At 42.0% G+C, this 17139-nt stretch overlaps 1 protein-coding gene across 1 annotated transcript; it reads right to left on the bottom strand.

Annotated features, from left to right (window-relative positions):
- Window positions 1-1659: 1659 nt before the first annotated feature.
- On the bottom strand, window positions 1660-16928 carry klf3 (Kruppel like factor 3 (basic)). Its single transcript, XM_083931766.1, has 6 exons — window positions 16703-16928; window positions 9346-9406; window positions 8310-8856; window positions 6901-7027; window positions 3975-4141; window positions 1660-3873 (listed from the first exon to the last, which is right to left on the bottom strand). Exons 2-6 carry the CDS (start codon window positions 9385-9387, stop codon window positions 3692-3694), a joined length of 1065 nt encoding a protein of 354 aa, XP_083787892.1. The 5' UTR covers window positions 9388-9406; window positions 16703-16928; the 3' UTR covers window positions 1660-3691.
- Between the last annotated feature and the right edge of the window lie 211 nt (window positions 16929-17139).

Genomic DNA, 17139 nt, shown 5'->3' with positions numbered 1-17139 from the left:
TTTTTGCCATTCATGAGTATTGGGCTTTCAATTCCACAATTACATTTTAGATATCTAGAAGAAAAAATCCGATATCTGTGATGTAATTCTTACTACGTGTTGTGGATATCTGAAATGAATGTTGTAGACAGGAAAAGGTCCTTGTGGATGTCTGGAATTGAATCTGAAATCTTAAACTTTGATTAGGAGAAATGGTGTCATGGATATCTAAAATGTAAATACAGATCGGATGTGTGTTTCTATGAAATGGTAAAACCACTTGCCATACACAAGCTCATTTAAGACACTTTGTTGCCACGTGGTGTTTCTTAGGTTTCACAGGCTTAAAACGGTCTCTATGGTCTTTTAATTGACTGTGTTCCCTATTTAATTCATTTTAAATTCATCCTGGTTTTCTGACATGTGATGTGAAAACACGAGAGGCGGTTTTAAGCGAAGACGGAAGTTGGCAGGAGTGAACCATCTCGCTTCGTTTGGATACTCATATATTAGGAAATACTGTTTATTTGTCTATGCGCCGCTGCATTTCGAGTCGAGTTAGAGAATACAGCTAACCATAAAGCATGTATTATAACACAGCCACCCAGATACAACACATAAATGACGTTTCTGTACGGTGTGATAATTGTTTTAATGTGTATTTCCCCGTTAGTGTACATCGGCTCGTTGGTCTAGGGGTATGATTCTCGCTTAGGGTGCGAGAGGTCCCGGGTTCAAATCCCGGACGAGCCCACCTTTTTACATATATGGGATAAGATTTATTGAAAATTTATCCAGAGAGAAATGTTGTGTCGCATTTGAAGTGAAAATACAAAATATCAATCAATAAACAAATATCCTAAATATTAAATATTCAAAATATAGTCTCTTCAAACATGTCATTAACTTAAAGTCACTCTGTGGATGACTTTAAATACCTTGGCACAGTTTTGGACTCCCAGATGAGCTTCTGCAAAAAAGTTCAAAAGATGCTCACACAGCGCTTACGGTATATCTTTTAATAAGGAAACTCAGCCTCTGTGTCAATCAGCAGACTCTAGACTCTAGACTTCTACTCATACTGTGTACAAAGCTATCATTGAAAGCGTTTTAACTTTTCATCTTCCTGCATGGTACGGTCATTTAAACTGTAGATCAAGGAATAAGCCTTCTAAAACTGTGTCAGTGGCAAGCAAAATAGTTGGCAGTCTGTTATTTCTCTTGTCATGTAATACAGTCTATGAGCCGGAGACAAATTTGCACCCTGGTGGACAATAAAGATCTATTCTCTTCTATTCTATTTCTCAAGTTGCTTTTTGCTGAGATACGGATAAAATAAGTCAACAATTGTGTTATGATACACGAGTAGAAAATGCTGAATATTTACAGTTCTATAGTTTTTGCTGTTGAAATAATTATTCTTAGAATATCATAAAGGTGATAATATATAAATATATAAATAAACTAAAGTTAAAAATGAGTTCAGTGCAAAACCTAGATATCTAACTCAAAATGATATGAAACTGGGAAAAAGAGGAAATATTCATATTTAATTTTTGCTTGATAAATAATGATTAATTAAAAGAAAATCAATCAGCTAATCTTTTAACACCTCCATTAACAGTTTTAGCACCAACACACAAAAATTAAGACACAGCATTCAATTCTGCAAATATTATCAATAAGTTTATTAAGTGGTATGAATATTCTGTCTTAAAATAAATGCAAAATTGCAGATAGACCTGTACAGTTATATGTTCACAGTTTAACATGTTCCCTTTGAATTGCCAACATTAAGATTAAAAAGAGATAGGGTTTATTATAGACAGAACATTATAGAAATGTATAATATCCATTATTATGAGAGTATCAAAATCATGCTTAATAAAAACCTTTAATTGCCCTTTCAGTCTAATAATCAATTATAAAATATATATATATATACAGTATATATATAATACAACTTATATTTGCTGAAATACAAAAACATGTACAAGTACAAAACCGCAAAGAATATTCAGGGACAAAATGCAGATCAGATGAGCGGCTACATTGTGTGTGTGTGTGTGTGTGTGTGTGTTTGTTTTTAAATAAAAGAAAGGCTCACACCTTATTCTGGCAATAAATGATTATAAAATGACAAACCAAAGCACCTGTGTTGTTTGTGATCAAACTGACCAGCAGATGTATCAACAGAAAACGGATGTGATTAGAGAACGTAGGGCTGGGAATGTATATATATATATATATATATATATATATATAGGAAAGTAGTTAGTTTATAGCTTCTTTGTACATATATATATATGTACAAAGAAGCTATAAACTAACCACTTTGAAGCTGTAAAAAAGTAGAAAGTTGTGCTCCAAAATGAGGATGGTGTTATAACAATTGATGGTGTAGAAGAAGAAGAAGACGAATATACTGTATCTTATGATCTTCTATTAAGAAAGCTGTTGAAATAAATGTCTTTAAAATAACATATCATGTGTGGTGGGCTGGAATAAAACTCATCTGCTACCGAAAAATAAAATTTAAAGAGCAAATTTCCCTGCTTTGCACTTTGTATTTTTCCCATATAAACATGTCATACAATAAAAAAGGCTACCATTGTGTCACATCATAAACCAAACAATAGTTCATATAGATACATAAAGTTGATATAAGACATTTCATTGCTTCTACCCTTAAACCAATCGAGTGGTGTCTTTTCCTCATTAACACAATAATGCCCGTGCAGCAATTTTCACATTTCTGAATGAAAATATAAAAAACACTTCACTCAATGAACGAGACCAAGAGTCCCCCCGTTTTTTTCCAACCCAAATACCAAAAGCACACCAGGCCGAGGATGCTTTTATTAAGTGCATGTTTTCTTGCTGTGTGCAGTTAAACGTGTGCATGTATGTACAAGAGAAAGCGAGCAATAGCTACCTGTTTTTTTTTTAAGTCACTTCATGATGTAAGCTTGTAGAGGCAGATGAGGTGTGTGGTGTTTTGATGTGGCGGTCCATGAAGGAGGAATTAGCATTAGCGTTATGTCACAGGAAAGAAAGTATGTATGGCATGATGCACAGTAGGTGAGATATGATACATTCTGGAAAGTTTCACATTATATTGGCTTAGCTAGCACATTATATGTGTGTGTGTGTGTGTGTGTGTGTGTGTGTGTGTGTGTGTGTGTGTGTGTGTGTGTGTGTGTGTGTGTGTGTGTGTGTGTGTGTGTGTGTGTGTCCCCACAATCTTTACTTGAATGCATGCAGAGAAATGAGAGTTGATGTTGCAAAAAATAAGCTTGAGCATGCTGCATGTGGTGGGTGTCGATGCAGTTTGGTTCTGCGGCCACAAGAGGGCGCTGCTCTCAGGCCAGCTGAGATGCTGCAGCCTCTTAAAAAAAGTGTCTGGACCTTCCACAGCTGAACAGAGGTCTGGTACAACGATGTTTTCTATTATAATGTCAAAATGAGCTGATGATAAATCTGCAAACAGGTGGTGTGACAGTTAGATGATTAATAGGCTGACGCCAGCTCATTTTTGGGGCTAATGAGGTGAAAGAGTCTAAACTTGCACCCTGAGGAACATTTGCCCGCTCCTTGTCAGAGTCAAACATGTAAGGCCAACTCTTTAAAATCCCCCCTCAAGTCAAAGTGGTACAGCCCAACGTTGAAACCAGCACCAAGTTTATTTCAAGCTGCCCGGTTTCAGAGGGTTTCACACCAGGAGATGCCGTTTCTTGTGCAAAGCCAGGTGGTCAGAACGGGAGAAGCTGCGTTCACAGTCTGGGCACTGGAACGGTTTAACGCCTGTGTGTTTGCGGAAGTGTCTCGTCAGCTCATCTGAACGCGCAAACTTCCACGTGCAGCCTTCCCACATGCACTTGTAGGGTTTCTCACCTGCACATAGGGAGAAAAATAAGAAGGTGATCAACAGGAAGGCTTATAATAGACAACATAAATGTTTAAAGTATAGCTTTGGTATGAATCAAGTGTCTAACCTGTGTGTGTCCTGCGGTGTGCTTTGAGGTGGGAGCTCTTGGTGTACACTTTGTTGCAGCCATTGAAGTCGCAGCGATGAATTCGCCGCTTTTTCAGTGTGTCGGGAGATTCAGCAGGGAGAGGATGCTTTACGCCTGAATGAACTATTACAGATGGGTTGTTACACCTAAGAGAGACACAGAAAGGAGAGGATTTTGTTAGAGTTGCTTGCTTCACCCGTCTTTGTGTGATTTGAGCCAGGAGGGGGCGCCGGTGTCATGTAACAGCTATGTCCTTCATGATGTTGAAATCTAATCTAAGGCAAGTTTGTTTGGTTGCAGGGACTCTACGATTCAATAACAGCTTCTACCAGGAAGTTGGAAAACACCTCCCGCCCTTTTCCAGTCAACCACACCTTTGCTTTGTCCTTTCAACTCTCTCGTGTTTTCATTTACCCATTCAACCATTCAATCACTGGAATTTGATGCGCTATCTAATCTAAGAAAAAACAGACGGAAACTTTGCCTCGCAATTAAACAAATCCACAAAATAGTATCTCAAATTAATCATATTTAAGTTTCTTATTATAATGACTTCCAGGATCCTTTTATATTTTCATCACATTTGCATCAATCGGCTTCCATAAGAAAAATGAGCTCAAGAACTTGAAAAACTATGAAATAGGAGATTGGTACTCTTTCCAGTGTGGTATCAACTCCAACGAGCCAAAGAAGATTATGTTTCTAATACTCTGCACTGTGTGTGTGTGCACATGTGCATGCTTTTCTGTGCATAAGTACATAATTAAAGTCCATCAAATGACAACAGAATAAAGTACAGTAGAACAGAAGAGAAGGCAATAGAGTTCAAGTGATTTACAGTCAAAAAAGAAAACAGGAAGGAGTTGTCTTTCTGCACTACTATTAAATTGTGTGTGTGTGTGTGTGTGTGTTTGTGTGTGTGTGTGTGTGTGTGTGTGTGTGTGTGTGTAAGTGGCAGTTGAGAGCAGGTGTCAAGTGTTGAAATATGAATCTCTCACACAGATCAGTTCTTTGTAAAGGAATGCGCAGAAAATCCCCTGAGACACACACACACACACACACACACACACACACACACACACACACACACACACACACACACACATACACACACTTAGGCTAACCCATCATTATTATACACACTGAGCAAACTTGACCTATTTGCCGTTTGCATACATTTACATTGTTCATGCGTTTTAAAAGGGAACGTGATGACAGCCCGCTTTTTTTCCTTCAGGGTTCAATTATTTCACCATCATCAAGGACAACGACGGCCTATGATGGCAACCGCTCTGACACACACACACACACACACACACACACACACACACACACACACACACACACACACACACACACACACACACACACACACACACACACACACACACACACACACACACACACACACACACACACACACACACACACACACACACAGCATTCCCTGACTATTACATGTATAACCAACATGCAATTATATCTTTGAGGAAAAGCTGTTATTTTGTAGAAGAAGAACCACTGGGAAGCAAAACAGATGACGATGGAGGAAACAGGAAGGAGAGGAGGAACAGGAAGGGATGAGGAGGGGAAGAAGGAGCGGGGGAGATGCCGGACAATGAGAGCTAAAAAATACAGGAAGTGCCGAACGAGGGAGAGGAGGGGAAGAAAAGGGAAGATGAAGATCAAGATGGCTGTTTTTGACCTTGTGTGGCTGACTAGAAGGCGATAAGGAGAAGGAGCTGTAATAAGAGGTGTGGCTGATCAACGAGACTGGGAATGAGAAAATAAAAGATGCCACAGTGGAACGAGGGAATCAGACACACCCAACACACAGTACAGTGTGTTCATGGATCGCTTATGACAGTTGTTATACTGGTCCTCTTATCTGTGTGAATTAGAAACTCATCTCCAAGTGTCTTTTAGCTGCTCTTCGTTGACTTCTGCTCACCCACATTCCCAGTGCTGCAGCAACAAGAGGAAACCGCAGAGACTGTTATATAGAGTTGTATGCTTATGTGGTTACGAGAAATAAATGTACTGTTAAAAATCTTATAGAGTTCATAGATATTTCCTGATGTAAAGCTATGATCTTGAAGATCTCCGTTGCGTTCTCTTTGGTGGCACAAATGGCAACAAGTGGTAATTGCAGTTGTTTTTGCATTTTTATTCCCAGAGATCCAAACAGTGTCGCCTGTGTGAAATATCACAAATGTCAGTGAAGGTACGTTTCCACAAGGACCGTCACTTGCCCGCTTCCCATCCATATTCTGTGAGCCGCCATACAACGCATTCCAGTAGCACGGTGGCGAGTTTCGAGAGACGATGCGTCGGGTTACCAGCTCCTCAAGTTGAGGTCCAGGTTACTTTATGCAAATCAGGGGTGTCCAGCGCCTCTCAAAATTCAATAAATTGTTTTAAACACACCGTTTTTGATCCAAAAGGAAAACAGATTCAGGGATTACGTAGCTTATTTCTTGAATAAAATGTTTTCAGAAACACATTTTTGTGAACTATTTTTGTAGAGAGAAATTTTCCAAACTAGCTGTCATGTCGGTCCATTCTTAAATCCGGGAGCAGGCAACCTAAGTTATTTGTCATTGGAGAGAAATTGATAACAGCTAGTGACAATCTCATCAAGCTGCGATGCTGCAGAGCGGTGCTGCGGAGCGGGTTGACCCCTCGCGTGCAAGAACATGTACCCCCCCCCCCCCCCCCCCCCCCACATGCTTTCATCAGTCACCATTGTGTTACTTTGATATATTTGTGATAGAGACATTGATACAGACTGTGAAAATGAGAATCCGGTTGCATCCTCTGAACACGACTTCCATATAAAGTTAAAGGAGAAGCGCTGCAGCAGCACAAAGTGACACTTATGAAACTTTGGATGAGTGTTACTCACCCGTATTCGTGTGGTATCCTGATGACTGATGATTTCATCTCGTGGCTGCTATGGAGGTCATGAGTGATCTCAGAGCGAGGCTCTGTTTTGATTGGCTTGTGCAGGTCATGGGCGTCACCACAGTGAACTGTGTAGATAGTAATTCAGTAGGATCAGGATTTATTCACATTCACGTATGGTTAATATTTAAACATTCAATTAAGATTAAATCTGCAAGGTCAGAATGTCATTTTTTTTATCTTTTTCTAATCGCTATTATTTGTATTAATATATTTATCATTTTTATGCTACTATAGAAGGACATCCGGCTGTTAAGTCGTGACGTAACGCCCTTTCAAAATATGATTCCCGGGTCCAAGCCTTTTATTTCTACAACGCCGCAGTGCCATGTTCCCCGTTGTTTGAACAGATCTGAGTTTTTAAAAAACAACGTAATTGTCATTTTACCTCTTTCTCATCATTTAAAAAGGTGTTTAACAGACGAAAGAGGTCATGTAATGGTTCACATGTTTGACCTTTGTGTCTGTTTTGTTTCAACGGAGCATTTGGACCCAGAAATCTTATTTTGAAAGGGTGTTACGTCAGACTTAACAGCCGGATTGCAAACTAACAATGTTAATAAAAAGTATCTGTCAGTTATGTATGCGTGTTGTCAATCTGTTTGTGTATCAAACATGGGAGAGTCAGAGACAGTGACCTCTGTGAATCTCTGTGACCTCCATCTGACCACAGAAAACAGAACAAAAAACATGTCTTCCCTAAGAAACAAGAATTTGCTGAAATTGCTATTCTTAAAACAGAGGAAATGGTAAGCACTTCCTCATTTCCAATAAAAGAGATGTTAATTTAAGGAGGAAGTTTTTCTCTCACAAAAACTGGTTCACATTGTTTTTATTTATAATAGTACACTGATGTTATTGTTATGATCCTCTATTTATTTAATCTTTTAAAATGATTTTTTTGTTCCACTTGTTTGTTTTGTAAACCGTTGATTATAGTTTGTTCCATCATTTTTTTTTTTTTTTAAACTTCAGCAACATACAGGACAGACATGAGCATATGAGTTATATATGAGTGTACAAGGGAAAATGCTGGCTTACTTTTCTCCAGTTCAGAAATTATAGGATACTGGTCTTACATAAATGAATAAATAAATAAATAATAATATTAATAATAGTAAAAATAACCATAACCACTATTTATATAGCACCTTGAATGTATTGTTAAAAATGGAACAAACAATACAATAATAAAATCCTCAAAAGAAAAATATATAGCATAATACTAGTAATAAAAATAAGCTGATAATGATAAAAAAAAACAATTTTAGGACATAAAAAGCCATAAAGCAAATATGAGAAATAACAAAAACAATGAAGCTCAAAATCGACTGAATTAAAAGGTTTCACCTGTTTTGTGCTCCCTGCTTCGATGATGGTCGCCGTCACTGGCGACAGGTGGGCTCACCATTATTGACTGATGCAGGTGGAGAGGTGAGGGGTAGAGGACGGACAGAGGCACCATGACGGGAGACACCATGACCCCTGACCCCTGGATGACTCCGGATCCCGAGCTGATCAGAGGACCCACCATGGTTGGGTAAGGAAGTGAGGGGGTGGGCGGCGGGAGAGTATGGGAGGGCGAGGAGCGCAGCTGGGAGCATGGGGGGGAGCAGCGGGGGGAGGCGCGGCTCGCCAAGCTGTAGGGGGAAGGCGGGGAGCTGCGTGAGGAGGCTGGGGAGGAGGCGGAGGAGCAGGGAGGCGAGGAGGAAGAAGAGGTGGAGGAGGAACGCTTGCTGACTGACAGGTCCACGGGCTCCAGCTGGGTGTGTGTGGGGTTGCTGGGGGTGTGGGACTGGGTGAAGGTGTGCATCTGCGTTGGGTGGTAGAGGTGGGTGGAATGGGAGAAGATCACTCCGTATTGCTCCGGGGTTTTCATTAACGAAGAGAAGAATGACTGTGAGAGAGAGAGAAAGAGAGGATGCAGAAGAAGGAAGCAGTGAAGGAAGAACAAAAGAGCAGTTAGAAATTTCCGTTCTGCATTGAATAACACGGAAAACATGTTTCTACCACACAAACAACTACAGCCAGCCAAAACTTTAAACCCAGCTTGGAAGCGGATAACTGTTATGTCTCAGATTACACTGTGTGTGTATGTGTGTGTGTGTGTGTGTGTGTGTGTGTGTGTGTGTGTGTGTGTGTGTGTGTGTGTCTGTTCATTAGCCTGTGTTTGTAACCATTGTATGCAAATGTCCACTGTAGAGCAGCCCGTTTGTCCAGGAAGAGCTGGAATGCGGGAACCAGTTTGTCTAGACACGTAGCAGGAGTATGTGTAGGTCAGAGTTACTGTATGGCATCAAAAACATGTTCGGGCATGATGGGAACACATGTACAAGCACTCAAAGCAACATTCACACAAACACACACACACACACACACAGCTTACCGTCTCCATGTCTGTCTTCAGAGGGTAGTCATACATCAGCATGGCTGCACAGGCCAATCTCCTACAAAATAAAATGCACACAAAGCCATCAGTACACACATCTAATACATGACAAAGCATCTACACACCCATCTATCACATCATTAACTTTTATATCCAGTGTGGCTTCGCATGGAAGCCATTAATGATCCCTAACCCGTGGTTGAAGAAGTACTCAGATCCTTTACTTCAGCAAAAGAACAGTCCAAAAGGTCACAAGATCAATCTCAGGGGTCATGAGATGATTAATGGGGTCAAAAGAAAGAAAAATATGGTTGTATATTGGCCATATTTTACCTCTTTGGGCCTAAAAAAACGGTTTAAACTGTTGTTTAAATGAAACCATGTGAGAAGTTTTAAGTAAGTAGACTCACTCACACACACACACACACACACACACACACACACACACAAACACACACACACACAGAGGAGTAATGAAAGTAAATCACCAAACTAGAGGGAAACGTTAGACAAGGTCTGTAGTTAAGGTGTTTGAAATATGTCTGAGCACTCTCATTCTTCCTTCCAGTAAATGACATCAGACAATAACCATACATCTTTTTTGTGTAAGATTTAGCACATCTTCTCCTCCTCTCCACTCTCAGCAACTAAACCAGAAGTTCTTCCCGTTCACTCGTGTCACACACACACACACACACACACACACACACACACACACACACACACACACACACACACACACACACACACACACACACACACACACACACACACACACACACACACACACACACACACACACACACACACACACACACACACGTTTTTCAAAGCTGGTTCCAGTTACCTTGGCTTTGAATGGCCAGGTGCAGCTGCGATGGCTCTGTATTTGTGCCTAAAAGAGTGTGTTTATCAGCATGACTGTGTGTACATTTAGGCAACATGAACTGTCAAAGAATGTACCCCGAGGGAGTCTGTGTTTGTGTGACCTGATTAAAGTCCACAGTCGGGAGACAAGTTAGCCTTTAATTATTAACAAATGGGCATGCACAAACACGAACACACACACGCACACCCACACACACGCGCACACGCACACACATGCACGCACGCACGCACGCACGCACGGGGAGTAGACCAATAGGAGAGCAGGATGCTGGCTTGTTGGGTCAGGAAGGGTGTGAACATGACGAATGAAGCCTCACCCTTCAGCTGGCTCCATAGAAACAAAGGGACTGCAATCAGGTGGAGTTTGTGTTTTGTAATATGGGTTTTGTATTGTATTGTAGTTCAACTAGAGGTCAAGCTGTTGTTCTTTTGTGGTTGTGAATCACACACAGAGGTGACAATAAGAGCGGGTATGAAGCACAAACAAATAGATCCTGAAACAGGAAAAAGGAGGAAAGAGTAAGAGTACAGTGACCTGTTGTTACAGCGTAGAGATATTTAAACGTCAAATGTCCAAAAGACGTTTTGCATATTTGAAGAATCAGTGGCTATTTTGGAAGTCCCCACACCCTTTGTCTATGTTCATAAATGTTCCCCCTCTGCTAATTAAACAATGATGCAGCAAGTACTAGAATTAATCACAGCTTCCAGCCCAACATTCAACATGTAAGGCTGCTATGAAACATTCATATTGATTAATTGCTATAAGTGTAAAAAAATGCCTCTGCTGCTTCTGTCGATTAGTTTGTGTTGTTGTGTGACTTTGGCATTTTAAAAACTAAAAACTAACAAAAAAACAAAGAACTAATGTGAAAATGAACAAACATCTCCTCCCTTGTGTAGCCTGATTCACAGAAATGTGACTGTGTAAGTTTATGAATGAGTCACAAGCCAGCTCAATAAGGCGCAGTGCTTCTAAAATACATCAAAAACAAACATACATCCACGCATCCATTCAACTCTGAAACACAAGACATGCAAATTACCTTGTCGCTACAGGGCTGGGCTCAGCCGGAGGGAGATTCAAGGTAACGTGTGTGTACCTGTGAACACTCATTTGTACCTCTACAGTATTGTGCACGTAAATGTTCACGTGTTCAAGAACGGCATAACGAACAGACAAGATTTCTAACAAACGCCTGCAGCACTTGGCGTACATTCAGTTCCTTGAAAGACCACGGAAACATACCATTCTTCTCAAACTCAAGAGTTCACCTGTCATACAGTATTCTCTCTCACATGGATCAATGTAGTCTAAGACACAGGTACTTTGTAGTTTACTGGGCTAAATGTGCTTGTCATAGGCTGATGGTGATCTGGGTCACATAGTAGCAGCAGCAGCAGTAGATAATTCATGTTGATTTAATCTGGAGGTGTGTGCCGGGTGGTTTGGGTTTACCGCACAGGGAAGTGATCAGAGGTTATCAGGAAACATAGGACAGCAGGATGGTGAGAGGGGAGACCTTCCGTGTGAAAAAAGACAAACTTTCCCTCGGGGTGTATCATAGCGGAATAAATACGATGACACACAGAAAGTTCAGACAATCACAGGAAAGAAATTTAATTTAGCGGTTCAGCGTGCGCTTCAGTACACAAACCAGGAGGCCGCAGGAGGGGAAAGACAATCTGCAGCTCCAGCTTGTTGTGATCCATTAAGTGGCTTGACAGAAATTAAATCAGCTGCAACAACTTGGATTAATCGTTTTAGTAAATTTTCCCAAGCAAAAAGAATTCTCTTGTTAAAGTTGAAGTGACGATTTGCCGCTTTTTCTCTGTCTTGCGTAACAGTAAATTGAATATCTTTGGATACCGAAATGCTGGGTGGCATCTGAAAACATTGCATTCGGCTTCAGGAAACTGTCATTCATCGTTATGATACAATCTCTTATTTAAGTGCAAAATTACAATGTATTTACAATGTATTTACAATGTATTTATTTATTTATTTTACTTATTTGTTTATGTTGTCGGCCGTGGGTGTTTGTTGTTTGCTCGTTGTTGGGTGTTTTTCCTTTGTCTATTGCGCTGATCGGAAGTAGCAATGTCGTTGTATTCTGTCCAATGACAATAAAGGCTTTCTGTTTGATTCTATTACGAAATGAAAAAAGTGTTAGTTGCAGTTGCGTCGATTCTCTGATGGATTGAGTTTCTAACAGAGGACAACAGCCTCTTATCTGTCGGATAGAAATCAGATGGCTGTTGCACCTCTGTTTCATCAGAGCATTGCCAAGCACTACAGCTCCGTGAGGACACACTTATGTGACGTGAAAGAACCTTTTTGGTAAATAAGTAGCCCTACCTGGACATGTTGAGGAGAATTTTGGCCCTGTGTGCTCTACATGTGGGTGTGTGTGTTTGTGCATGTCAAGTGTGGTCTGCAAATATTGTCCTTCTAGGTCAGTAGAGCTACTGTGTACTCAACGCCAACCCACTCAGCAAACACTACACCCCCCCCTCTCTGCACTCACCCTCCAGATCTTCTTCTACGCCTCTTCTTCAGCAATCACTCACATCTTTACGACTGTATTTATCTGAACCGCACACCATCCCGCACTCTTTTTCTCTCCCTCTCTATGAATGATATAAAACAACATGACTGAAGGGGAAAATATTGTGGCTTAGAGTCCCTGGCTACTGACTCAACCACACACACACACACACACACACACACACACACACACACACACACACACACACACACACACACACACACACACACACACACACACACACACACACACTAACACACACACACACACACACACACACACACACACACACACACACACACACACACACACACACACACACACACACACACACACACACACACACACACACACACACACCAAGTTTCTGCTAGCTCAACAGAATACACACAGTAAATCACTGAAGGACTAAATTATTACAGACACGCACACATGCTCAACCAGACACAGACACAAACAGGGATGAACACACGCACACATACACACTAATGGCAACAGGCTGGAGATGATGAGATCACCAGAGAGACCAGAAACCTCCAGACAACAGCTCTGTCCAAGAACACGCCACAAGACACACACGCACACACACACACCCTTCAGCTCCCTGCTCCTGACTCTTGCGCTCCTTCCCCGCCTCTTTTACCTTGTCAGTCTCACCCCAGGTTGCCATCATACCCCATGACTGTCACTTTGATCACCTGACTCAGGCAAGACTTAAGGCATTGACACACTTCATCGCCTGCAGTGTGCCACTTCATGTACATACCGTAGCTTGACTCTCACCTTGTTACCTGTCAACCCCCCTCCTCAGAGAACGCACATATTGTTCTTGACTTAAGATCCAAGTTATGTGACTCATCAAGGTGACGAGCTAATATTCCAGTGTTTAATTTTTCCTTTTTCTGAGCTCACTTCATGATGTAGTTACTCCTTCTGTTGCCCTCGACTCCCTCAAATGTACTCCTTCTTTCAAGCCCTCACCCCCTACTGTACCTCCCTGCCCCCTAATTTCAACCCCTTACCTCACTTCCTCCTCCCCTGATAACGCCTCATATGCCCTGACTTTGACTCCTCTCGCTTTAACAGCCCCTGCTGAAGCCCCCCACTCCTCTTATTTTGGCTTCCTATCCCCTCATTTGAGCTGCCCAGTCCTCTCATCCTTTTACCCCTGCACACACACACACACACACACACACACACACACACACACACACACACACACACACACACACACACACACACACACACACACACACACACACACACACACACACACACACACACACACACACACACACACACACACACACATATATACACATTAACACGTAGCCCCTCTCCCAGCTCCTCTCCAGCAAACTGTGGGGCTGCAGGCCTGCAGACCTCGGGGGGAAGCCAGAGGGGGCCGTCAGCAGGGGAGAGGAAACAGGATCCATCATCACACACTCCAGTGCTGACAAAGGCGCACACACACACACACACACACACACACACACACACACACACACACACACACACACACACACACACACACACACACACACACACGCGCACATATGCACACACCTCAAGCCGTACATGTCAAAGAGAGCAAACTTTTGAGGCTTTCCAGACAACTGAGGACAGAGAGAGAAGGAGAGAGGCTGCCAGAGAGAAAGAGAGAAGGAGAGGGAGAAGCGGAAGCTCTCAGAGTTTAGTCTGACTGTTATTATTTCCACACTGCATGATGGGTCGGGGGGTGTAAAGAAGAGAAGGAGGAGGAGGAGGAGAGAGAAGCCAAATGGGGGGTGATGCTGCGGGGGGCCTGCGGTTTCCTGTCTGACACCCCCCCTCCTTCCCAACACTGCACCTCCCTACCCAAAGAATGAGAGGAGAGAGGGGGGAATAGAAGGAGAGAAAGGGCAAAGAAAACAGCCGCTCTGACCAAACTATGTCAAAATGGAAGTGGAAAGAACAAGGCAGAGACAGAAACGGAGAAGAAAAAGAAGTGGGTTTCAACCAAAATATGACAAAATTTCAATGAACCTCAAACACAGGGAGGGGGCAGGGGGGTAAGAAAGAGCTCACACAGTCACAGTGGCTCAATCCAGTGGTTTAACAGACACACTGCACAAGTGTGTCTTTTACATGACTGTGTGCGTGCGTGCGTGCGCTGGCATGCACGTGAAAGTTGTGTAACGAGTCACAGCTTTTTATGTTTATGGTTGTCTGTTCACAACGGTGTCCTTATTCTCTTAACTTCAAATGGAGAATCACCAACTGTTCAGCATCCAGGAGCTTAATGTTTAGCCCTAATGTTCCCTCGGACATGCCCTTTGAGCAGTGAGTGTGTGTGCGCATTTTGTTCCACCAGATAACATCAGCGTGTTGATTCAGGAAAAAAAAAAAGGTGTAGGGGGTGGGTGGGGTGTTTTTCTAATGAGGACCAAATAAATAAGAAATGAATAAAAAGAGAAGTGAACTCATCTTCTTTTTAAACTTTTCCACAGACATTGAAGAGTGTAAAGTAAGACAAAGAGGCAAAGAGGGAGTGATCGCCCTCATTCCACCCGTCCACCCCCCACATCCACATCCCTCTCTCCTCTCTCCTCCCTTCTCTCTCTCTCTCTCTCCGGGCTCTAAACAGGATAAGAGCTTCATATGCCAAGTGGAATGTGTGACGCAAGCCTCAGCCTTGAAACAAAGCACAGGAAACAGGGAGAGACAGAGACGGAGGAACAGAGAGAGATGTGTGTATTATGAAGGATGTAGTGAAACCAGAGGTAAGACAAAGACGCTCAGGTGTGACTGAGAACACACACACACACACACACACACACACCTGTCACATAATGCTCCTCTGTGTGTGTGTGTGTGTGTAACTGCACTCAGCTGTGACCCCACGCAGCAACTCTGGGGGTCATCTCTCACTCTCACACAACACTTAAAGCATCAGATTAAACCTTTACAGACGGCCTGTGTTGATAAGATCTACAGCTGAAGCAATGACTTGATAACTTAGTCCTGTGAGGGGTTTGATAATCAATGAATCACTTCATTTGTTTAATCAAGCAACAAAAAAAGGCAAATACTCCCTGATTCTAGCTTCTCAAAAGTGACATTTTGTTGCTTTTGTGTTTTTATTTTATTTTACATTGACTAGAGTAAATTTAGATTGTGGGACAAAATAAGACACGTGTCATTGGGCTCTCAGTAAAACTTGTAATAAGCAGTCGTCCCTTTTCTTTAATTTCTGAAAATGAATAATGAATGTCTTAATTGAAAAAAAAACCTGAGCCCTGACTGATCACACTGATCTGTATTAAATCTCTCAATATAGATATTTTTAACCAGCCCAAAACCACATATTACACTGTATAATAACAGGATGTATATATGTGTCATTAATAAAAAAAAAAAAAGGAGAGGAACCAACTGCACAGACATACATCACTGTTAGTCTCCTTCTCCCTCACAAGCCTGCATTTGACCACTATTTTTTATTTTCAATAATTAAACCACACTTTGTTCTATAAAAGGCTCTCAAGGCTATAAATAGCAAAGCCTCTGCTGCCTGGGTTGCATCAGTGATCAGCCACTGTTCAGACCATTAGTCGCCAGGCCAACACATTTTTTTAAAATGACGCACATTTTCTCCATTTATCAAAAAATAAATAAAAAAATCAAGAAAACAACTTTGAGTAATTAACTAGGTCTAATACGATTGAATCGGCAAGGCAAGAGCAGCTTGATCTCACAACAAAACAACTTTGAATTCATGGACTTCTTTTATTTCCTATCATAAAGTCAGCTTCAACACATCTACCTTTTAAAAGACCACGCAGCAATTACAGCTTCACCGCAGCACATCCGAAAGGATATATGAGCAGCGTGCCGGACCGGGTCACATTAGAGGAAGATCACGGTGCGAAACTTACTTCTCAGGTGGAGTATACGGTCTATTCCAGCAGAAGGGAAGACAGTTTCAAAGGCTCCTCTCAGTGGGAAACTCAATTAGGCAACTCCGGTGAAAAGGTGACGCAGGCGACGGTCGGCGCTGCGCTGTGTCACTGACATCAGAGAAAACAAGACTGCTCCACTGATCGATGGCTCCACAAAACTTCCCGAAGTTACGAAACTCTCTCTCTCTCTCTCTCTCTCTCTCTCTCTCTCTCTCTCTCTCTCTCTCTCTCTCCCTCTCCGGTTTAGCCCTTCAGAAAGTGTTGCTGTCACATGATCCGGTCTGTCTGTTCTCCATGGGGTCTGGCCGCTGTGGGCGGGACCGGGGCGGGGTGGTCCAGTCCTGTGTGCATGTGTGTGTGTGTGTGTGTGTGTGTGTGTGTGTGTGTGTGTGTGTGTGTGTGTGTGTGTGTGT

Source organism: Echiichthys vipera, assembly GCF_963691815.1.
Source record: "Echiichthys vipera genome assembly, chromosome: 2".
In the NCBI taxonomy this organism is placed as follows: domain Eukaryota; kingdom Metazoa; phylum Chordata; class Actinopteri; order Perciformes; family Trachinidae; genus Echiichthys; species Echiichthys vipera.
Note: the sequence above shows the minus strand (reverse complement) of the source record. Positions and strands in the feature narration are given on the sequence as shown.

Excerpts from the sequence above, each read along its gene's own strand:
- klf3 (XM_083931766.1), bottom strand. The coding sequence starts at position 9,387 with ATGCTGATGTATGACTACCCTCTGAAGACAGACATGGAGACG. Across the intron at positions 8,857-9,345 it reads TGAAGACAGACATGGAGACG|TCATTCTTCTCTTCGTTAAT; the intron begins GTAAGCTGTGTG and ends TCTCTCTCACAG. Across the intron at positions 4,142-6,900 it reads AGGATACCACACGAATACGG|GTGTAACAACCCATCTGTAA; the intron begins GTGAGTAACACT and ends TGTCTCTCTTAG.